Source organism: Coregonus clupeaformis, unplaced genomic scaffold, assembly GCF_020615455.1.
Source record: "Coregonus clupeaformis isolate EN_2021a unplaced genomic scaffold, ASM2061545v1 scaf0380, whole genome shotgun sequence".
Classification (NCBI taxonomy): domain Eukaryota; kingdom Metazoa; phylum Chordata; class Actinopteri; order Salmoniformes; family Salmonidae; genus Coregonus; species Coregonus clupeaformis.
The window spans coordinates 305,001-327,564 of NW_025533835.1; the positions used below are offsets into that span (position 1 = coordinate 305,001).

Here is a 22,564-nt window from a genome sequence, read left to right on the forward strand (position 1 = left end):
GTGTGTGCTGTACATGCATGCATGAGGAGGAGATTGCATCTGCTCTGGAGGACCCACTGTTCATCCCATCAACTCCAGATGACCAGATTATAATTTGTGTGGAGTGTTTGAGTAAGAAGAAATGTTCAAAACATGATTAAAGAAAACATGTGTTGCAACACTTGTGATTTAGTAATCTGAACCTCAGTTCAACGGTTCCCAGAAGAGCAGGTATTATGATGTACTTCTATTCCATTAAACTACACTGAATCACTGTTTCTGTCGTCCATACCGGCAATAACAGCATATCACCAGACATTGTTTGCCTGATTAGAAGGGGATTCATGGGAATAGCAGGTATGGTTCAGGAAACAAGCCATACAACAAGTCATAATACAGCAACATTTATTTAAGAAGATGGCAGGGCAATAAGTCTAAACTATCGGAAACCATAAATCCAATTCACAAGCTCCTCTTCTGTCAAACCTTCTGGTCACAACACATAAAGCCCTTCTGAAAAGATTGAAACCACAATGTTCTTCTGTCAAACCTGGTCAAAATATATAAAGCCCTTCTGACAGGATTGAAACCACAACGTTGCAATTACTGTACTGATATATAAATGTCAGAAATGCTTTATGAAACAGTCTCTTGGCCTGCTGCCTGCCTGCTCCGAAGACAGATACAATGGAAAAAAGAAAGCAGTGTGCAATATTGAGACAGGAGGATGTGTCAGAGTTGTTTTCAGTATCTATCACATGCAATCACTATCACATTTCACTTCTTTTGTTTCAGTTGAGAACGGAGCTCAGCTAGCCAAACAGTCACATAGGAACAGACATCATTAGAAGTTCAAACAGCAGTTTGAATAGAGCGCAGCAGACGCGGAAGCAGACCTTGAAAGTCAAACAGGTGATCTAATTTTAGAACTCATGCAGCCAGGTACTCAGGTATTTCTCTGGCATTGTGTTAACAGCAGTCTGGTGTGCTGAATATTTGTACCGGTCCTTAGCTATGACCGAGACTGGAATGTTCATATTGTTAAAAGTGTAACAGTATTGCAACAGCCATGTGGTTGTAAGGAGTGCAGAATTTCCTGGAATTCTCCCCATTTCTCATATTTGTCACACTAACAACACACATGCAAACACATACCAAGTGAGAGATGGAGAGAGAGAGAGAGAGACAGAGAGAGAGAGAGAGAGAGAGAGAGAGAGAGAGAGAGAGAGAGAGAGAGAGAGTGAGACAGACAGACAGACAGACAGACAGACAGACAGACAGACAGACAGACAGACAGACAGAGAGACAGTGACCAACGGAACACTGTGGTCAGAGCTCATTATACGACTGGTTGCTCTCCCTATCGATCTAAACACACAGTGATACACACACACATACACACACACGCAAGCGCAACACACACACACACACACACACACACACTAGCAGCGTGCCATAGAGGAGCAGGGGAGAGGGGGAGGGGCTTTCCTGTTAGGGATCAGTCATTGATTTTCATTCAGACCCCACCATCCATCCACCACACCTAATCCACAGTAACAGTGTGCCTGCATCACAAATGGAACTCTATTACCTATATAATGTACTCAGGGCCACAGGGCTCTGGTCAAAAAGTAGTGCACTATGTAGGGAATAGGGTGCCATTTGGGACACAGCCTCTCTGTTGGTAGATAGGCCTACTGGACAAGTGTAAAAAGGTATATTCACTCTGAATGAGCCAAATTCAGTAATAGAAATCTAGGGGCAGTGAAATAGAGTCTGTTGCTGTCCCCATCCCAGACTCTCAAATCAAATCAAATCAAATCAAATCAAATCAAATTTTATTGGTCACATGCGCCGAATACAACAGGTGCAGACATTACAGTGAAATGCTTACTTACAGCCCTTAACCAACAGTGCATTTATTTTAAACAAAAAAAATTGTCCCCCTGGAGCTCTCCCACAGCCTGGGACCATCTGCCTCTATAAATTCAATAATTCCAAAACAACTGTTCCACTATATCAGCAAAACCCTGTTCCTGTCTTAGTCAGCCCTCATGTTACAGTGTTCATTAACTGTCCTCTCTCAATGCCTTATTTCTATGAACCCAAAGACTGCTTTCTTAACGGAAGGTAGTATGACCGCTTAACAAATCATTTACTAAACTATAGAATAGAACAGAGCAGAATAGAATAGAAAAACTGTATTTATATGTGATGTTAATGGTCATCACTTGTGTTGCTGCCAACAACAACTGTGTTCTAGTAAACATGGCAACAGGACTGAACATGCCTTTTGTGCTGCATCGCAAAGCAAAACTCCTCTCAGTCCAATGGAAAACACCTATGCGTTATGACGCGCGAGGAACCGCAGATCATAATCAATCATCTGATCTATTACCACGAATGTGATCTGCCCCCTTTTGATCAGAAGATATAAATGCCCTGTAACTTATGTTATCAATAGATGTGATAAGATACGAAAAATAGGTGAAAATGAAATAGATAAGATGGATATTTAATATCGAACCGAACTTGTTGTGAATAGATTAGATTAAATGAGAAAATATTTTTGAAATGAGATGCCTTTCCACCGTACACAACTGATCAACAATGGCACCAAACTCAGTCAAGAACCACTATAAAACTAGCTCTGTTCCATGGCGTTAGTGCGCGTCCGCGCATAATGCCCTGGACCAGAGCTAGAACCCCTGAATTGCCTACTGTACCTGTTTTGCCATCCCTGTAGCAGGTTAGTGTATTTATTGAGGACCCCCTCCAGACGCCGCTTGTGGGCTTGATGCGGAGTAGACCCGCTGCCCCCGGACACCCCACCACGGCTACCTGCGGTGACTCCCTCCGAGCCCAGGCTGTGCGGACACGGACCGCCACCTCCTCCGTCCAACCTCCGTGCAGCGGGATTCCCATGGTAGGATGCGGGGTTGATCATGTTGGAGCCTGGGTGCTTGTCCATAATTGAGATTTAGGCTAAAGATAAGATGATTATCTTGTTTTAGAAGGTGGAAAACCGAACGATAAGAAGATCGAATGCAGCGGAGATTCCAGAACAGGGTGATAACCACATTCTCCGTTAGTGCAGCTTCTTGGAGAATATGGACCCTGCACTGTCTTATGCTGAGAGAAGAAGAGAGAGAAGAAGAGGAGAGAAGAGGGGGTTTCCGTGTCTTGCTGCGGTGTTGGTGTGTGGCTCTGACGTTTCTGCGTTTTTCTACTGGAAATCCCGGGATGGTCACTCCCTTTGACTGCCGGCCAACCACGATGCTGTACCTCCAGAATACAGGGCTATATACATCATCGCTGAAAACACACGGATTCACCATAGCTTATTCACCACACACAAGGATCTCAACGTACATGCATGATGTGTGGGATATTAAATATTTCAATTTGGAATAGGGAAAAAATAGGGAAAGGCCTATGCCATTTAGGCTATTTGATATGAAAATGTAAGGCTATTCAGTTAATATTCTTCTTGAACTTCTTCCAGAAAAGAGACATTAGTAAACATTGCAACAATTGTCTTGCAATTTATCAGGAGAATAATAAACCATGTTAATGTAAAAGGCTACCAGCTAATTGTAACAAACATAAACAACTCCAAATCCCAGAATCCTCCAGTGCGGCAACTCCTTGATGATGCCATTTACTGTAGTCCAGCCTATAGTAGCCTAGCGGCGCTCTCCTGTCTCCTCTCCATACCATCTGTCATTAGTTACCTATATCTTCGAAATTAATACATTTTTACCGTTTCTTCTCCAGACGCATATAGGAAACATCTCCAATGGTGTCGCCTCTGAAAGTGTGCATTGTCGGCTCTGGAAACTGGTGAGTTCAGTCACTGTCAATGGTCATTGTTGCTCCTGTCGATGATAGGCAACATGCCTTGCAACCTATAGAGATTGTCAGATAGATCTTACTGGGTTAGCTGGCTAGCTAGAGCAGCACAAGTTGGCAGTGTCTGACGCTTACAATGTAGGCCTATCTCTCTTTGGCGCAGAGGCAGGTGCGGCTTGTTACATTGTAGCTATTGTCAAGGAAAACAAACCTCTCATATGGCCATGAGCAGAGCAACGTGGGTTTTTTAATGCACTTATGTTGAGGGGACTACAATGCATTTCTGTAGGATAATGTTTAAGGGATAATGTTTTGACATGAGCAAATTATTGACAAGGGACAAGACAGAATTTTCTAGGTTATCCATTCTAAAATGATGGTGAACAGTTATGATAATAATTTGATTGTTTTTGCTATTGTCTCTTGCCACAAGACGATGGTAAATGGTATATTGTAGATAAGTGTAATGTACATAAATGATTCTTCTTCCCTACAGGGGTTCAGCCATTGCCAGGATAATTGGCAGTAATGCTCAGACCCTGCAGCGCTTCGCCACCACAGTCAAGATGTGGGTGTTTGAGGAGAACGTGAACGGCAGGAATCTCACAGACATCATCAACACAGACCATGAGAATGTCAAGTACCTGCCTGGATACAAACTGCCTGACAATGTGGTAAGAGGACTGTCTGAACAGAAATGAGCCCAACAGCTGTTTCACATATTTGTTCCATTCCAGCACACAGCTGACCAAAGCATTACAGTCACCTCATTGAAATGATATCTTCCACCCGCTCCCTCTCCTTCTCCCTCACTCCCTCCCTCTCTCTCTCTGTCTCTATCCCTCTCTCTCTCTCTCTCTCCCTCTCTCTCTCTCTCCATCTCTCTCTCTCTCCATCTCTCTCTCTCTCCCCCTCCTTCCCTCTCCACAGGTGGCTGTACCCCAGCTCCAGGATGCTGCTGAGGGGGCTGACCTCCTAGTGTTTGTGGTTCCTCACCAGTTCATCAGGAAGCTGTGTGATGAGATGGTAGGCTGTGTCTCCTCTCAGGCCAGGGGAATCACACTCATTAAGGTAAGAGTTTCACGCCGCCAAACGTCGTATTCTTATGTTTGCTCTGCAACCTAGAACACATAAGGGTTCACAAGGCTATATGGAGCCCTTTCATTTCTCAGTGTCCGCCTCATAATTTAGGTTCTAAATTAAAGGTGAAAATATGTATTTTTCTGTATGCTTAAAAAACATATTTTCCAGGACGTTGAGAAAATGCATATTTTCCAGACGTTGAAAAATACGTATCTTCCGGATGTTGAAATCAGGTAAATTTTCGGTTCTGAATGAAAGTTGAAAATACTTATTTTCTGGATGTTGAAAATACGTATTTCCCAGACGTTGAAAAATGTATTTTCCGGATGTTGAAATCAGGCTAATTGTTTTATTCTAAATGAAAGTTGAAAATACGTAATTTATAGACGTCTATAATTGGTTCAGATTTGGTCCAAAAGGCGTTGCCGTCGGTCCGTGCTTACTGAGGTGGAGCCTACAGTGTTGCCTGAAATAGAATTTTATGAATGCCCATCTATGGTTACCATTTGTAAAACACCCCCCAAAAAAAATGACTTCTGGTCTGGACAGGACCAAAAAAAAAGACATCCAAAAGACGTCGGCTCGCGCTTACTGGGGTGTAGCCTAACGTGTTGGCCCCCAATATAATTTTATGAATGCCCATCCGTGTGGTAGGCCTACCGTTTGTTAAACAGACCGTTACATTGGCTTTACTAGTCCTGATTCCTGTGGCTAATCAATTTGGCTATTTAAGCTCTGAATATCAGCTACCCAACTTTATCAGGAGTTATCGTGAGCCTATTTGCAATGTGTTTACACAGCGGGAAATGCAGAAGTGTTTTCTTTTTCGCTATGATCAGCTTGTCAAAAATTTACAGATACAAACTTGAAATCACTGGTCATGACAATGGGGTGAAACTCCTGGACAACAGTTGTGATTGTCCATTCCATATTGTCAATTTTACTTTGACCTGTCCTGTTTTTAGGATATGTTGTTTGTTAACATGACAGCACATTTTTTATTTGATTGAGCACCATTTAGGTTAGGCTATTTGATCTGAGAAACCTGCATGATGTAAAACGTGTCCATCTCATTACATTGTCATACATGTTATCTTCAGCCTGTAGGCGTCAGAAAAGGCCACATACTATTTCTACCATATCCTATATCTGCTACTTGATTTAAGTTAGATAATTTTTTTGACTGAATGTTAGTGGAGCGCTCCAGCGATGCATTTCTCCAACAGCACCCTGTAGGGCATGCTGGGAATGGACAAGCAAAAATATTTTGCGCCCCTGCCTTTTACAAAGTGGCCACTGCTTATCACAGGGTGGCATCAATGCTCACCTAAAAAGCCCTTATGCCACTGGTCATTATTTTGGGGCAGAATTATGTGAGGTTTTATGTGTTGTTGTTGGAGGTGCGTCTTGGTTTAGTTCATCAATCTGTCACCATAGGCAGCCGCTTAATCCTGCCTAATGAGCGGGCCAGCCGTGTGTATGGGCCTGCGTCTCATTTTACATTTTAAAATTTTTAGTCATTTAGCAGACACTCTTATCCAGAGCGACTTACAGTTAGTGAGTGCATACATTTTTCACACCAATAATGTTGTGTTGTCAGATATTGACCTCTGCACTACAGCATGAGACCCATGACAGCTTGTCTCATCTATAAATAGATAGTTTGTCTGCTGAACATATGGCTTTCTGTCACTCTTGTCCGTCACTCTGTCACTCTGGCATAGACCTCAACTGCTGAACATATGGCTTTCTGTCACTGTCAGTCTGTCACTCTGTCCATCTGTCAGTCACTCTGTGAGTAAGTCACTCTGTCACTGTCACTCTGTCAGTCACTCTGTTACTCACTCTGTTACTCACTCTGTCACTGTCAGTCACTGTCGGTCTGTCACTGTCTGTCACTCTGTCAGTCACTCTGTCCATGTCACTCTGTCTGTCATTCACTGTCAGTCACTCTGTCAGTCACTCTGTTAGTCTGTCAGTCACTCTGTCAGTCACTCTGTTAGTCTGTCAGTCACTCTGTCAGTCAGTCTTAGGGTTGAATGGTGGGAACCCGGTTACCTAAATTTACCAGGATTTCCCGCCCAAAACCACTCCCTTTTCCCAGGATAAGAAACGGTGAGAAACCGGTAAATTATAATAAATTATTTATATGAACAGCATGGTGTGAAATGGAACTGTTAAATTATATGCGATGTCTAAATCTGGCTTCACTACAGCCTCTGCATGATGAATCAACGCTCAGGGTGGGGTCAGACCCCGTATGGAGCGCAGTTCACAATGCATGTAGACTTGCATGTAACTTTTTTTATTGTGACAGGTAGACCTACATTTGCTGCAGCGTTGCCTATGCTACAGTAATATAAAGACAGAATGTGCATCTAATTTACCCATCTACATCTGGCTTTCAGGGGTCACCTTGTTTTTTAATTGTAAAGAAAAAAAAATTTAAATTGCAGCTGCAGAGTTTTAAAACAGCCTATCACTCGAATATCGTTGCTTTAAATCAGTGCACGCTCGAGTACTCTCTCACAGTCTTTCTCTCTCTCCATCAACTCCATTCAAATTGCATCCAAAATAGATAATCCTGTTCTAGATTGATATACTGTATAGCCCTATATATAGATGTCCTAGCCTACCTCTTTCAGGTAATACATTCAATGCAGTATTAGCCTTATATTTAGCTAATTAATGGTGGGTTATGCATGATAAGCTTCTAACTTATAGCCTCTGTCTCTTGTGCAATATGCAAGCACCTGTGCCCTGCTGACCTCTCCTTGGAGTCACATGCGGCAAAAGCTAGACTAGAATAGCTTACTGGACATTATATATTTTTAGCATTTCTTATACCAATAGACTATTCGAATAGGCACGCAAGCTCTTTTTTGCTGAATGTTAAATGCAGCATCCAATAGAACTCACATGTAGCTTGAAAGAAGAGCGAACGCGCGATGGCGGTAGGCTATAGCAGTTATTTATTCAGACCCAACCATTCAATCTTCGTGAAGAGAAGTGAAAGCCTTCTGCATCTAATTCTAGTCCTATATTATTCAAGTATGTCATTAGAATGATGAAGATAAGGACAATTAAACTAATTTCATGTATCTGTTGAAAGCCAGGAAGGAATGAAGCAACAATAGAGAGAGATAGAGGAAATATTATCAAAGGTATATATATATGCGTCAGCCTACTAATTATACAAATAGGCCCAATTATACTTGTAACTTTTTAGGCCGCATGTGCTCTAACAGAATCACATGTTCTCTTCTGCTTTATCATGGTTTGAACGATGTACGTAATTCCAGTCCATATAACACAGTATAATATAATACAGTACAGTAATACAGTTCACACTCAAAAAGATTTGCCTAATGGAGCTAGTTTCATTTATTTACCCAAGAGAGCATATAGCTAGCTACATCTATGGGCTTTATATAGCTAGCTACATCTATGGGCTTTTAAATAGCTAGCTACATCTATGGGCTTTTATATAGCTAGCTACATCTATGGGCTTTATATAGCTAGCTACATCTATGGGCTTTTATATAGCTAGCTACATCTATGGGCTTTATATAGCTAGCTACATCTATGGGCTTTTATATAGCTAGCTACATCTATGGGCTTTTATATAGCTAGCTACATGTATGGGCTTTTATGTTTTTTTGTTGTGCGTAATACGACCCACTAAAACCTGTTCTACAACAGCAGTCTACTCTATTCTGTTCTGCTCAGCTCTGGCCTTTTTGAGACTGTTGACTGTTATTACCAACAGCCAGCCAGACAGCCAGACAGACAGGGTTAATATCCTCCTATCCATGACAACAGAGAGGTTTAGTGCATGGTGAAATCCATGTGTTGTGGTAACAGAGCTGAAAGAGTTGAACGTCCAGCTCTGGCTCTGGAGAGGCTAAAGGGGCTGGTTTAAACCTCTTGATTGGGCCACAGCAGGGCCTTGTATTAAACATCTGGATTGGGCCACAGCATGACCTTGTATTAAACCTCTGGATTGGGCCACAGCAGGACCTTGTATTAAACCTCTGGATTGGGCCACAGCAGGACCTTGTATTAAACCTCTGGATTGGGCCACAGCAGGACCTTGTATTAAACCTCTGGATTGGGCCACAGCAGGACCTTGTATTAAACCTCTGGATTGGGCCAGAGCAGGACCTTGTATTAAACCTCTGGATTGGGCCAGAGCAGGGCCTTTGTAAAGGGGGATTTGTGTGGTTGAGAAGCCAGGGGATTCTGAGAAGCTTTGTTTTAGTGGAGAGGCTTTTATAATTAATGCTACGTAATGATCTACAGGCTCATTTATTTTAGTGGAGAGGATGGTCTTCTCATTCTCCAAGAATGTAATCAGACAATTATGGTGTTGGGATTTATTTAATAGGCTACTCTCTCTCATTAGCCTGCTCTTTCTCTACTGTCTATTCATTTATTCATGCCTAGTCTTAAATCAGTTACAACTACTTCTGCAAGGTTCTAGTTATTTAGGAAGTGTTTGTACTTGTCAGAGTGTGTCTAAAAAGCGAGTCCACAGGGCCTTGGTTGGCCTAGTTTGTTTCTGTCACCAGCTGGTTCTATCTCTCTCCAAGGCAGCTAAGCTCCCACGTCTGGCTTATGATGTTTGGATATTTCAAGAGTGATGTTTACTGGGACATGATATGCTCTCCTCTCGGTACTCCCATCCATGTCCCAGATTGAGTTAGCGTCAGCAGGAGAGAGTAGGCTAATGTCAGAGGGAGTAGAGTAGCTACAGTGGGGGAAAAAAGTATTTAGTCAGCCACCAATTGTGCAAGTTCTCCCACTTAAAAATATGAGAGAGGCCTGTAATTTTCATCATAGGGACACGTCAACTATTACAGACAAAATTAGAAAAAAAAATCCAGAAAATCACATTGTAGGATTTTTAATGAATTTATTTGCAAATTATGGTGGAAAATAAGTATTTGGTCAATAACAAAAGTTTCTCAATACTTTGTTATATACCCTTTGTTGGCAATGACACAGGTCAAACGTTTTCTGTAAGTCTTCACAAGGTTTTCACACACTGTTGCTGGTATTTTGGCCCATTCCTCCATGCAGATCTCCTCTAGAGCAGTGATGTTTTGGGGCTGTCGCTGGGCAACACGGACTTTCAACTCCCTCCAAAGATTTTCTATGGGGTTGAGATCTGGAGACTGGCTAGGCCACTCCAGGACCTTGAAATGCTTCTTACGAAGCCACTCCTTCGTTGCCCGGGCGGTGTGTTTGGGATCATTGTCATGCTGAAAAACCCAGCCACGTTTCATCTTCAATGCCCTTGCTGATGGAAGAAGGTTTTCACTCAAAATCTCACGATACATGGCCCCATTCATTCTTTCCTTTACACGGATCAGTCGTCCTGGTCCCTTTGCAGAAAAACAGCCCCAAAGCATGATGTTTCCACCCCCATGCTTCACAGTAGGCATGGTGTTCTTTGGATGCAACTCAGCATTCTTTGTCCTCCAAACACGACAAGTTGAGTTTTTACCAAAAAGTTCTATTTTGGTTTCATCTGACCATATGACATTCTCCCAATCCTCTTCTGGATCATCCAAATGCACTCCAGCAAACTTCAGATGGGCCTGGACATGTACTGGCTTAAGCAGGGGGACACGTCTGGCACTGCAGGATTTGAGTCCCTGGCGGCGTAGTGTGTTACTGATGGTAGGCTTTGTTACTTTGGTCCCAGCTCTCTGCAGGTCATTCACTAGGTCCCCCCGTGTGGTTCTGGGATTTTTGCTCACCGTTCTTGTGATCATTTTGACCCCACGGGGTGAGATCTTGCGTGGAGCCCCAGATCGAGGGAGATTATCAGTGGTCTTGTATGTCTTCCATTTCCTAATAATTGCTCCCACAGTTGATTTCTTCAAACCAAGCTGCTTACCTATTGCAGATTCAGTCTTCCCAGCCTGGTGCAGGTCTACAATTTTGTTTCTGGTGTCATTTGACAGCTCTTTGGTCTTGGCCATTGTGGAGTTTGGAGTGTGACTGTTTGAGGTTGTGGACAGGTGTCTTTTATACTGATAACAAGTTCAAACAGGTGCCAATAATACAGGTAACGAGTGGAGGACAGAGGAGCCTCTTAAAGAAGTTGTTACAGGTCTGTGAGAGCCAGAAATCTTGCTTGTTTGTAGGTGACCAAATACTTATTTTCCACCATAATTTGCAAATAAATTCATTAAAAATCCTACAATGTGATTTTCTGGAGAAAAAAATCTCAATTTGTCTGTCATAGTTGACGTGTACCTATGATGAAAATTACAGGCCTCTCTCATCTTTTTAAGTGGGAGAACTTGCACAATTGGTGGCTGACTAAATACTTTTTTCCCCCACTGTAACTCTGTATCTACTGTAGTGTTGCCTGTCTGGCCTTTCTGTCTCTCTGTCTGGCTGTCTCTGTCCTTTCTGTCTCTCTGTCCTTTCTGTCTGTCTGTCTCTCTGTGTCTCTGTCCTGTCTGTCTGTCCTGTCTGTCTGTCCTTTCTGACTCTGTCCTTTCTGTCTGTCTGTCTCTGTATGTCTCTGTCCTTTCTGTCTGTCCTTTCTGTCTGTCCTTTCTGTCTGTCCTTTCTGTCTGTCTGTCTGTCTGTCTGTCTGTCTGTCTGTCTGTCTGTCTGTCTGTCTGTCCTTTCTGTCTGTCTGTCTGTCTGTCTGTCTGTTCTGTCTGTTCTGTCTGTCTGTCTGTCTGTCTGTCTGTCTGTCTGTCTCTCGGTCCTTTCTGTCTGTCTCTCTGTCCTTTCTGTTTGTCTGTCTCTGTCTTTTCTGTCGGGCTGTCTGTCTGTCTGTCAGTGACAAGCCCCCATGTGTGGAGTTGAGACAGCAGTCTGACTCTGTCTCTATGTGTCTCTGAATGGATATTTTTAGTTACAAACACATAATAAACAGATAGAAACAGTAGTAAACCACTAAACAGTAGTAACATCTCTCACCTCTCTCTTCACAGGGAATAGCTGCTTCCTCACTCCTCTCTGTCAATATCCTCTTTCAGATGGCTGTCTTCCTTTTCTCTCACTTTGCCCTGTAAACAAATCGAATGAAAAACAGTAGTGAACCAGTAAACCATAGTGATTTAGCTGTCTCCTGTCCCCACAGGGAATAGACGAGGGTCCGGAGGGCCTGAAGCTCATCTCTGACATAATCAGGGAGAAGATGGCTATAGACGTCAGTGTTCTAATGGGAGCTAACATCGCCAACGAGGTGGCAGCAGAGAAGTTCTGTGAGACCACCATCGGTAAGAATACCCCAGCCTCATTTATAATGCATAGACATTTGTATACAGGAATGTAAAACAAAGCTGTGAAGTTATTTGATAACTATATGGCATGAGATATATAGTAATAATGTCTCCTGAGTGGCGCAGTGGTGTAAAGGCACTGCATCGCAGTACTAGCTGTGCCACTAGAGATCCTGGTTCGAATCCAGGCTCTGTCATAGCCGGCCGTGACCGGGAGACCAATGGGGTGGCGCACAATTGGCCCAGCTTCGTCCAGGGTAGGGGAGGGAATGGCCGGCAGGGATGTAGCTCAGTTGGTAGAGCATGGCGTTTGCAACGCCAGGGTTGTGGGTTCGATTCCCACGGGGGGCCAGTATGAAAAAAATATATATATAATAATAATGTAACTGTAAGTCGCTCTGGATAAGAGCGTCTGCTAAATGACAAAAAAAAAATACAAAAAAAATACAAAAAATAATACAAAGCATGGACAGAGATGGAGTGATAGGCTGGCTATGTGTTGGATGTAAAACGTGTTGCTTTACCAGGCTGTAAGATCATGGAGAACGGCCTGCTCTTCAAGGAGCTCCTGCAGACTCCTAACTTCAGGATCACAGTGGTGGACGACGCAGACACTGTAGAGCTTTGTGGAGCACTGAAGGTAACTCTAAGATTCTGTGGAGCACTGAAGGTAACTCTAAGTACCCAGCCCAGTGAGTGTATGTGCATGGTAAAATGGATACTTCCATTGTAAAATGGTAATGACATAGTAATAACCTATTACCTCTATGTTTTCGTCTCTCTTCCTCAGAACATCGTAGCGGTAGGAGCAGGGTTCTGTGATGGGCTGAGGTGTGGTGACAACACCAAGGCAGCAGTAATCAGACTAGGGCTGATGGAGATGATAGCCTTCGCTAAGCTCTTCAGTAAAGATGGCGTCGTCTCCTCTGCAACTTTCCTGGAGAGCTGCGGCGTGGCTGACCTCATCACGACCTGCTATGGAGGACGCAACCGACGCGTGGCCGAGGCATTCGCCAAGACAGGAAAGGTAAGGACAAACGTCCAACTCTACACCAGATCTGGGATGGTTAGTGCCGGCTGACTGACCACTTGTCAGTTACACCACCCCATGGCAAAGTCACAAATCAAAACAATGTGTTGTTTCATTCAGAAATGTGACGTTTTTCAGTTAGTAAACAGTATAGACCTGACTCCTACATAGATACATGGTAATATGTCATGTATTTTCAGTTAGTAACAGTATAGACCTGACTCCTACATAGATACATGGTAATATGTCATGTATTTTCAGTTAGTAACAGTATAGGCCTAACTCCTACATAGATACATGGTGGTCCTCTGTAGCTCAGCTGGTAGAGCACGGCGCTTGTAACGCCAAGGTAGTGGGTTCGATCCCCGGGACCACCCATACACACAAAAAATGTATGCACGCATGACTGTAAGTCGCTTTGGATAAAAGCGTCTGCTAAATGGCATATTATTATATTATTATACATGGTAATATGTCATGTATTTTCAGTTAGTAACAGTATAGGCCTAACTCCTACATAGATACATGGTAATATGTCATGTATTTGTCTCCCTGCTAGACTATTGAGGTGCTGGAGCAGGAGATGTTGAATGGACAGAAGCTCCAGGGTCCTGCTACCTCAGCTGAAGTCTACCACATCCTCAAACAGAAGGGACTGGTGGACAAGTGAGTCCCTTTCTGTCTTCCTCTCTCTCTCTCTGATTGATCCAGATACAGTACCTAGCCAAATGTAGTCTGTCACTCATTCCACCTGTATTACCCTGTGGTCCCAACCATGAGCCCAGACTTATGATGGGGGAGAGAGAGAGAGGTGGTTGTATCCTTCCATTTTAACCCTATGTCATTCTGTTGTGTCTTTCCCAGGTTCCCTCTGTTTGGGGCAGTGTATCAGATCTGTTTCGAGGGCAAGCCGGTACAGGAAATGATCTCCTGTCTACAGAGTCACCCAGAGCACCTGTGAGTGCAGCTAGCTAGGTATGCTAGGCTAACCTCAGATAGCAGAGCTAATTCTATCTCTCCTCTCCAGCTGCTCTCCTCTGACCTCTATCCATAGAGGAGCTGTTCTCTCAAACAAGGGCCCTCCCTCCCCACCCTACCCTTCAAGGTTTAGGGACCAAAAGTTACAGAGTAGATGCTATTTACAATATTGTTGTGTTAAAGTGATGAGCCTCGGCTGCTGCTAAGTGTCTATGGTGAATCAGTACCTCACATTGACATACAATATCTACGGGTGAATGTCAGTTTCCTTCAATGTTATTGAACCTAAATGACCTCCGATGCTACTAGCCAGCCATTAGGGCTCAAAAGTGGCTCTATCTATGGACACCAGCCAGCATCGGTCTCAAATGCACTTTTTGTGATTTCCTTATTTAATCATGCTGGCAAGACTTGACAATGCCCTTTCAATTAGGGGGGATGTTAGAACATAATTACCTTTGTGGGAAGTCATTCGTTTCAGTGGCCCATTTCAAAATCGTTAATTAGAATAGAATGGAATTACTTCATTTTTCCCAGAGGGAACTTCTGTCATTTTATACTGTTTCACTGCCATTCACATAATTTTAATGACATTACTTTACAGTCAATCCCAATGGAGTCATAATTTGTTTTTACAAAGGGAACAAGTGCACTCTGGAAAAAATTAAATGCAGTCCTTGCCTCACTAATTTAAATCCCCAATCATTATCAGTGCCAATTTTAGCATGTAAATCTTGGTGGGGCAAACTAAAAAATACAATTGTTTGATGCATGCCAGCAAACCCACTACACAACACAACACTAAACAATACATTCATTGCACTATAACGGTCACAAACGGTGCCCACACACTGTTAGGGCCTACATAAAGCTGTCCCAACAGTAGTCCCAACACCTTACCACTGCTACACCTGGCTATCAGCAGAGACTTGTCTGGCAGCGAAACAGTTCATTCAGCCTCATTTACTGCCTTTAAAAAAACATAGCTGATATGGCTGACTTGCTTAAACAAATGTGGTTTCTACTGACAATTGAGATGTACAAACTATGGCATAAAGGGACGACGAGCGGATAAGAGGCAATCCGTAATTTCGATTAAGACATTCATGAGCGACCTAGGACGGACGTAGTCAATATAACTATTTGTTCAGCACTTTTGAAATGTACAGCGACAGAATTCAGAACATGGGCCGTTCTTACAGTATTCTCCCTGTACACCAAGTCAGAACCATAGGATAAATAAAGGGGGCATATAAGCAGACAATGAAAGCTCTTACAATATTCGATGATTACATTTCTCTAAAACAGGCTGTGCACCACCAAGTCAGAACAGTAGGCGAAATTAGGAGGGGAAACGGGACCAAATTATTAGGGTGAGGCACATGGGCTACTAACAGCTTACTACACAACATACACTTACTATTACTTTCTTAGCTACAGTATACAGTGGGGAGAACAAGTATTTGATACACTGCCGATTTTGCAGGTTTTCCTACTTACAAAGCATGTAGAGGTCTGTAATTTTTATCATAAGTACACTTCAACTGTGAGAGACGGAATCTAAAACAAAAATCCAGAAAATCACATTGTATGATTTTTAAGTAATTAATTTGCATTTTATTGCATGACATAAGTATTTGATCACCTACCAACCAGTAAGAATTCCGGCTCTCACAGACCTGTTAGTTTTTCTATAAGAAGCCCTCCTGTTCTCCACTCATTACCTGTATTAACTGCACCTGTTTGAACTTGTTACCTGTGTAAAAGACACCTGTCCACACACTCAATCAAACAGACTCCAACCTCTCCACAATGGCCAAGACCAGAGAGCTGTGTAAGGACATCAGGGATAAAATTGTAGACCTGCACAAGGCTGGGATGGTCTACAGGACAATAGGCAAGCAGCTTGGTGAGAAGGCAACAACTGCTGGCGCAATTATTAGAAAATGGAAGAAGTTCAAGATGACGGTCAATCACCCTCGGTCTGGGGCTCCATGCAAGATCTCACCTCGTGGGGCATCAATGATCATGAGGAAGGTGAGGGATCAGCCCAGAACTACACGGCAGGACCTGGTCAATGACCTGAAGAGAGCTGGGACCACAGTCTCAAAGAAAACCATTAGTAACACACTACGCCGTCATGGATTAAAATCCTGCAGCGCACGCAAGGTCCCCCTGCTCAAGCCAGCGCATGTCCAGGCCCGTCTGAAGTTTGCCAATGACTATCTGGATGATCCAGAGGAGGAATGGGAGAAGATCATGTGGTCTGATGAGACAAAAATAGAGCTTTTTGGTCTAAACTCCACTTGCCGTGTTTGGAGGAAGAAGAAGGATGAGTACAACCCCAAGAACACCATCCCAACCGTGAAGCATGGAGGTGGAAACATCATTCTTTGGGGATGCTTTTCTGCAAAGGGGACAGGACGACTGCACCGTATTGAGGGGAGGATGGATGGGGCCATGTATCGCGAGATCTTGGCCAACAACCTCCTTCCCTCAGTAAGAGCATTGAAGATGGGTCGTGGCTGGGTCTTCCAGCATGACAACGACCCGAAACACACAGCCAGGGCAACTAAGGAGTGGCTCCGTAAGAAGCATCTCAAGGTCCTGGAGTGGCCTAGCCAGTCTCCAGACCTGAACCCAATAGAAAATCTTTGGAGGGAGCTGAAAGTCCGTATTGCCCAGCGACAGCCCCGAAACCTGAAGGATCTGGAGAAGGTCTGTATGGAGGAGTGGGCCAAAATCCCTGCTGCAGTGTGTGCAAACCTGGTCAAGACCTACAGGAAACGGATGATCTCTGTAATTGCAAACACAGGTTTCTGTACCAAATATTAAGTTCTGCTTTTCTGATGTATCAAATACTTATGTCATGCAATAAAATGCACATTAATTACTTAAAAATCATACAATGTGATTTTCTGGATTTTATTTTTAGATTCCATCTCTCACAGTTGAAGTGTACCTATGATACAAATTACAGACCTCTACATGCTTTGTAAGTAGGAAAACCTGCAAAATTGGCAGTGTATCAAATACTTGTTCTCCCCACTGTATGTACACTACCGGTCAAAAGTTTTAGAACACCTAATCATTCAAGGGTTTTTCTTAATTTTTACTATTTTCTACCTTGTAGAATAATAGTGAAGACATCAAAACTATGAAATAACACATATGGAATCATGTAGTAACCAAAAAAGTGTTAAACAAATCAAAATATATTTTATATTTGAGATTATACAAATAGCCACCCTTTGCCTTGATGACAGCTTTGCACACTCTTGGCATTCTCTCAACCAGCTTCACCTGGAATGCTTTTCCAACAGCCTTGAAGGAGTTCCTACATATGCTGAGCACTTGTTGGCTGCTTTTCCTTCACTCTGCGGTCCGACTCATCCCAAACCATCTCAATTTGGTTGAGGTCGGGGGACGTCGAGGCCAGGTCATCTGATGCAGCACTCCATCACTCTCCTTCTTGGTAAAATATCCATTACACAGCCTGGAGGTGTGTTGGGTCATTGTCCTGTTGAAAAACAAATTATAGTCCCACTAAGCCCAAACCAGATGGGATGGCGTATCGCTGCAGAATGCTGTGGTAGCCATGCTGGTTAAGTGTGCCTTGAATTCTAAATAAATCACAGACGGTGTCACCAGCAAAGCACCCCCACACCATAACACCTCCTCCTCCATGCTTTACGGTGGGAAATACACATGCAGAGATCATCCGTTCACCCACACCGCGTCTCACAAAGACACGGCGGTTGGAAACAAAAATCTCAAATTTGGACTACAGACCAAAGGACAAATTTCCACCGGTCTAATGTAAATTGCTCATGTTTCTTGGCCCAAGCAAGTCTCTTCTTCTTATTGGTGTCCTTTAGTAGTGGTTTCTTTGCAGCAATTCGACCATGAAGGCGTGATTCACACAGTCTACTCTGAACAGTTGATGTTGATGTGTCTGTTACTTGAACTCGGTGAAGCATTTATTTGGGCTGCAATTTCTGAGGCTGGTAACTCTAATGAACTTATCCTCTGCAGCAGAGGTAACTCTGGGTCTTCCATTCCTGTGGCAGTCCTCATGAGAGCCAGTTTTATCATAGCGCTTGATGGTTTTTGCGACTGCACTTGAAGAAACTTTCAAAGTTCTTGAAATGTTCCTTATTGACTGACCTTCATGTCTTAAAGTAATGATGGACTGTAATTTCTCTTTGCTTATTTGAGCTGTTCTTGCCATAATATGGACTTGGTCTTTTACCAAATAGGGCTATCTTATGTATATAGCCCCCCTACCTTGTCACAACACAACTGATTGGCTCAAACGCATTAAGAAGGAAAGAAATTCCACAAATTAACTTTTAAGAAGGCACACCTGTTAATTGAAATGCATTCCAGGTGACTACCTCATGAAGCTGGTTGAGAGAATGTCAAGAGTGTGCAAAGCTGTCATCAAGGCAAAGGCTCTCAAATATAAAATATTTGTTTAACACTTTTTTGGTTACTACATGATTCCATATGTGTTATTTCATAGTTTTGATGTCTTCACTATTATTCTACAATGTAGAAAATAGTAAAAAAATAAAGAAAAACCCTTGAATGAGTAGGTATTCACAAAACTTTTGACCGGTAGTGTATCTCCCTGGCATATTACATCATTTATGTAGCAGCATACAATACATTTTTGGACTCACCTTGTTCTGCTATGCTCACTTGAACAGGAAGGTGGCGCGGCGGTCCTTCATGGGCAAATTTCGTCATCAAACTTTGTCATCAAAGTCTGGCATTCTGGGAACTCTGAAAAAAACAACGTAGAATCATGATGACGTCAGTGATCTTCAGGTCGTAGCTCTAGAAAGAGGCCCGAGTTCCCGACTAGCAATTCCGAGTTGGATGACCGTTCAAAACGTATTTTCCCAGTCGGAGCTAGTTTTTTTCCGAGTTCCCAGTTGTCTTGAACTCACTGAAATCAGATTTCCCAGTTCTGGGTTTACAGTTGTTTTGAGCGTCTCCATGAGTGACAAAGCACTGAGCCAATCACAGCGCAACTAGAGAACATTACCAACCCCTACGCTCCACATTTTATACTGGCTGCCCCACCACCACAGAAAGCACTGAGCTAGGCTGAAACAACTGCATTTTTGAGCTGCCTTACTCAAGAAAGCAAAAAAGTGTTTTTGTTATATATATATTTTACATTGTTTGCAAACTGATATGTGACACCTAATAATGCCAAAAATAACATGCAAAACAGGCATCCCCTAGAAAGGTTGGGCTCAATGAATGACGGGTCGCCACTGTTCATTATACACTCTGAAAAGTAAAGGTGCCTGGAAGATCCTTTTGGGTTGCCACACCGGCGGAACCATTACATTTGAAACTCCTGGAACCTTTTTGTGATGGTATGGGTTCTATTTTTAACCTTTTTAATGATATATTGTAGAGGTGGCAGCCTATCAGATTGAAGGCATGGCTTATTGGAGGCATGGCTTTCAGATAGTTATTTTTGGTCACCCGTTAGCGTAAATGTCATTCCTGTTCATGTTAAGTTTGTACACTGCAAATGAAAATATTCCTTGAATATTTATGCATAATAACATAGTCTAATATAATATTCATAATATTAACATTGCTGATTACATACAGTAATAAAGCGGGAACTATTCCAACTTTGGGATTTGCATAGGTTCTTGAGGAACTCCAGGGGTTCCTTGAGTATCTCCAGGGTTCCTCGAGTCACCACTAATTCTAAGAGTGTAGTAATTGACAGATACATTTGTGAATGGCAAGAGTCAAAAAAATTTGCACGTATAGTCCCTGTACCCTACTGCATTCAGGCGGTAGGTAGGCAATTATTTCAATGTGTTTTGTTTTTATACCATTATTAAAAAGGGTTTAATTTGTTTCCCTATATCAGCTAATGTGGTTTACTGACATCAGGTATTGTGGGTCGATTCTGATGAAGATGCCTTTACAGGTTCGACTGCCAGGGACTTCGCCTGAGTGCCAGTCTGTTTGTGGCATCATGCCAAATCCTTGTCACTCATTGTCATGGCAATGACAGCAATGGAGTTGGCAAGAGCACCAACAGATCAGGTTACCATTTGGATTTTAATGTATTTTCGAAGGAGCATGTTCCACTACTTTAGAAGTGTATATACATACAGTATGTAGTCAGCCTACTTATGAATGATCAGCATTCAGTAGATGATTAGACAGACCAACACATTACAGCCAAAGGTTATGGAGTGTGGTTACTTGATATTAACTTTGCCTTTTATTTTGCTTGTGATTGTAACCTCAAATCCATCCTTCTTATCAGTTTAACTAACTAGGTAACTAAATCAGTCCTCTGTGATTTATCATCCTGGTAACTAAATCAGTCCTCTGTGATTTGAAGGGCGACATGTTCTCGTAAGGTTTAAATGTAAAATGTAACACTATTTTCTTTGGGAATAAAAATGTATGTCTCTGTTTTCACTGACCTTTTTCTGCATATTGTGAAAACTGTAAAGGTATTTGCTATGAGAAGCATTCTTTCAAAAGGACCTACTTACAGACCTGCTTTCTACAGAACAAACTATAACATAATACTATCGTAAGGCCTTAATGTATTTTAATTGTTACATTTCAAACTTATTCAACTAAAACCATCATTTAGAAAAACGCACACTACAATACAATCACATAGCATAATCCAACACCTTGGCATAAACAACAATGCATTGTTTAACTTAAACATATTTTGAAGCTCCGTTGTCGAAGCTAAAACATATTTGTACATCCAATGAATTATTGACTTTAGAAGTAGAAATGTATCTCATCAACGCTCCAGACTATATTTTTGACCAAAGCCACCAGCTCATTTCTTCCCATTAGTAGCTGTTGTCACAAGGGTTACCTTGATAAATCTTAGATCCAGACCCTGTGTTGGCTATATGAAAAGTCCAGAGGGTCCACTGAAGGACGGATGAATATAGTTGTAATGAATGGATAATAGGCCCACAGTGAGTCACTATACAATTTCCAACAGCAGAGACATGTCTCATAGTCGATAAAGAATAAAAGCATACATCTTATGTATCTAAAGATCTGATCATGAATGTGATGAAGGGGTTTGTTTCAGATACATGTCCAGATTCCACCTCCAAAAGAATGGATGACCCGTAATGTCTAAGTATCTTAGTCTAGTGGGTCAAACTACAACATGGAGCTATTCTATGTTGGGTCTTTTTGCCCATAGTAAAAGCCAACAACCGCAGTAGATCAGTTCCATAATCCCTGAGTGGTTGATTGCTCTAGTCTGATAAGTCGTTGATTGCTCTAGTCTGAACTCCCTCAGTGAATTAACTTCTAGTCCTCATCCTCATCCTCTCCGAAAGAGAGAAGACTCTTGTTTTTCACCTTCTTTTCAGACTTCTCCTTTTTCTCTTCATCTTCTCCTTCACTCTTTTTCTTCTTGCTAGAGCTGGCGGTGATGCCCTGGAACTTGTCTGAGGAGCGCTTCGTGGGCTTCTTGAACAGGATCTTGCCGTCTGCAGGAGGCTTGTCTTCTGTAGGCAGCAAGGAGAAGAGGCAGATTAAGTTTAGACACACACGCCAATTAACACCAAGTTCCCTTGATAGTTTAGGCTTTTAAATCAATTTATTTGTACAATTAATTGTTCTTACCTTTTTCTGTACCATCCTTTACCCCTTTTATCTGTAACACTTCTTCAGCGCTCAGATCTCCCTTTTCGAGAATGACAACTTGAGGCAACTCATCTTCACGATCACTGCCACTGTCATCCTCCAAGGCTGGCATCTCTAGACGCTGCAGGAAAGGAGACAGGGTTAAATATCACCATATTGACATCATGCCAGCCTCCCTGTCCATGTTAAAGGTACACATATCTGCAAAAATAGCCCTTCATGTCAATGAAATATCTATAGTAGTCAAGGAATTGAATTCTGTGAGGGAAAAACGAATAATTTGGAGGGTGGTCAACTCTCCTGTAGAGTTAGCTAATTACGTTCCTTGACTAGCTGAATCAAGGTGTTAGAGCAGGGCTAAAACAACAACCTGCACATAGAGTAGCTCTCCAGTGGGCTTGCCATATATCCACAGATATACTGTAGCTCTACGTGCCACCTAGTCTATTTTCCATAGGCTAGCTAGCACATTAGCGAAATACCTTGGTATCAATGGTGGGTCCTTCCTTAAATCCAACATCGTTCTTGAATTTCTTTAAAAATGACGGCTCTGCTGGTTTCACCCACGATACGTTCGCTTTCGGACCCTTATTCATCTTAGCCATTTTGATAGTTAGAACAAATGAATGAAACAAGGGAATTTCAGGTTGTGTTTAGCGTAACATTAAATCGTCATCACCCTGCGCCCGCTGAAGGTCATATGATC

General features: G+C 42.5%; 3 protein-coding genes across 6 annotated transcripts in view; 1 reads left to right on the forward strand and 2 right to left on the reverse strand.

Annotated features, from left to right (window-relative positions):
- The window catches only part of osbpl10b (oxysterol binding protein-like 10b), a 145,725-nt gene extending 142,377 nt beyond the window's left edge, over positions 1-3,348 (reverse strand). For all 3 annotated transcript variants that reach the window (XR_006658609.1, XM_045215166.1, XM_045215165.1), the window contains exon 1: positions 2,706-3,348. Coding sequence is in view for 2 of the 3 variants with exons in the window: in XM_045215166.1 (XP_045071101.1) it covers positions 2,706-2,950 (245 nt within the window). In the remaining variant the exon portion in view is untranslated. The remainder of the gene's footprint in view (positions 1-2,705) is intronic.
- Positions 3,349-3,646: 298 nt separating this feature from the next.
- On the forward strand, positions 3,647-20,648 carry LOC121556724 (glycerol-3-phosphate dehydrogenase 1-like protein). 2 transcript variants are annotated; one of them, XM_041870609.2, is made up of 9 exons: positions 3,647-3,822; positions 4,328-4,505; positions 4,762-4,902; positions 12,026-12,164; positions 12,695-12,807; positions 12,958-13,194; positions 13,757-13,863; positions 14,062-14,172; positions 20,144-20,228. In XM_041870609.2, the coding sequence occupies exons 1-8, from the start codon at positions 3,779-3,781 to the stop codon at positions 14,156-14,158; spliced, it is 1,056 nt and encodes a 351-aa protein (XP_041726543.1). In that variant the 5' UTR covers positions 3,647-3,778; the 3' UTR covers positions 14,159-14,172; positions 20,144-20,228. The 2 variants fall into 2 exon arrangements, with proteins under 2 accessions (XP_041726543.1, XP_041726542.1); XM_041870608.2 differs by having other exon boundaries at positions 3,648-3,822; positions 14,062-14,154; positions 20,144-20,648.
- A 117-nt stretch (positions 20,649-20,765) lies between these two features.
- Positions 20,766-22,553, reverse strand: LOC121556725 (uncharacterized protein KIAA1143 homolog). Its single transcript, XM_041870610.2, has 3 exons — positions 22,341-22,553; positions 21,838-21,979; positions 20,766-21,719 (listed from the first exon to the last, which is right to left on the reverse strand). Exons 1-3 carry the CDS (start codon positions 22,461-22,463, stop codon positions 21,520-21,522), a joined length of 465 nt encoding a protein of 154 aa, XP_041726544.1. The 5' UTR covers positions 22,464-22,553; the 3' UTR covers positions 20,766-21,519.
- Between the last annotated feature and the right edge of the window lie 11 nt (positions 22,554-22,564).

Coding starts and splice junctions, on each gene's coding strand:
- LOC121556725 (XM_041870610.2), bottom strand. CDS start 22,463: ATGGCTAAGATGAATAAGGGTCCGAAAGCGAACGTATCGTGGGTGAAA. Junction 21,980..22,340: donor GACCCACCATTGATACCAAG/GTATTTCGCTAA, acceptor CCTTTCCTGCAG/CGTCTAGAGATGCCAGCCTT. Junction 21,720..21,837: donor AAAGGATGGTACAGAAAAAG/GTAAGAACAATT, acceptor TGCTGCCTACAG/AAGACAAGCCTCCTGCAGAC.
- LOC121556724 (XM_041870608.2), top strand. CDS start 3,779: ATGGTGTCGCCTCTGAAAGTGTGCATTGTCGGCTCTGGAAACTG. Junction 12,165..12,694: donor GTTCTGTGAGACCACCATCG/GTAAGAATACCC, acceptor TTGCTTTACCAG/GCTGTAAGATCATGGAGAAC. Junction 12,808..12,957: donor AGCTTTGTGGAGCACTGAAG/GTAACTCTAAGA, acceptor TCTCTTCCTCAG/AACATCGTAGCGGTAGGAGC.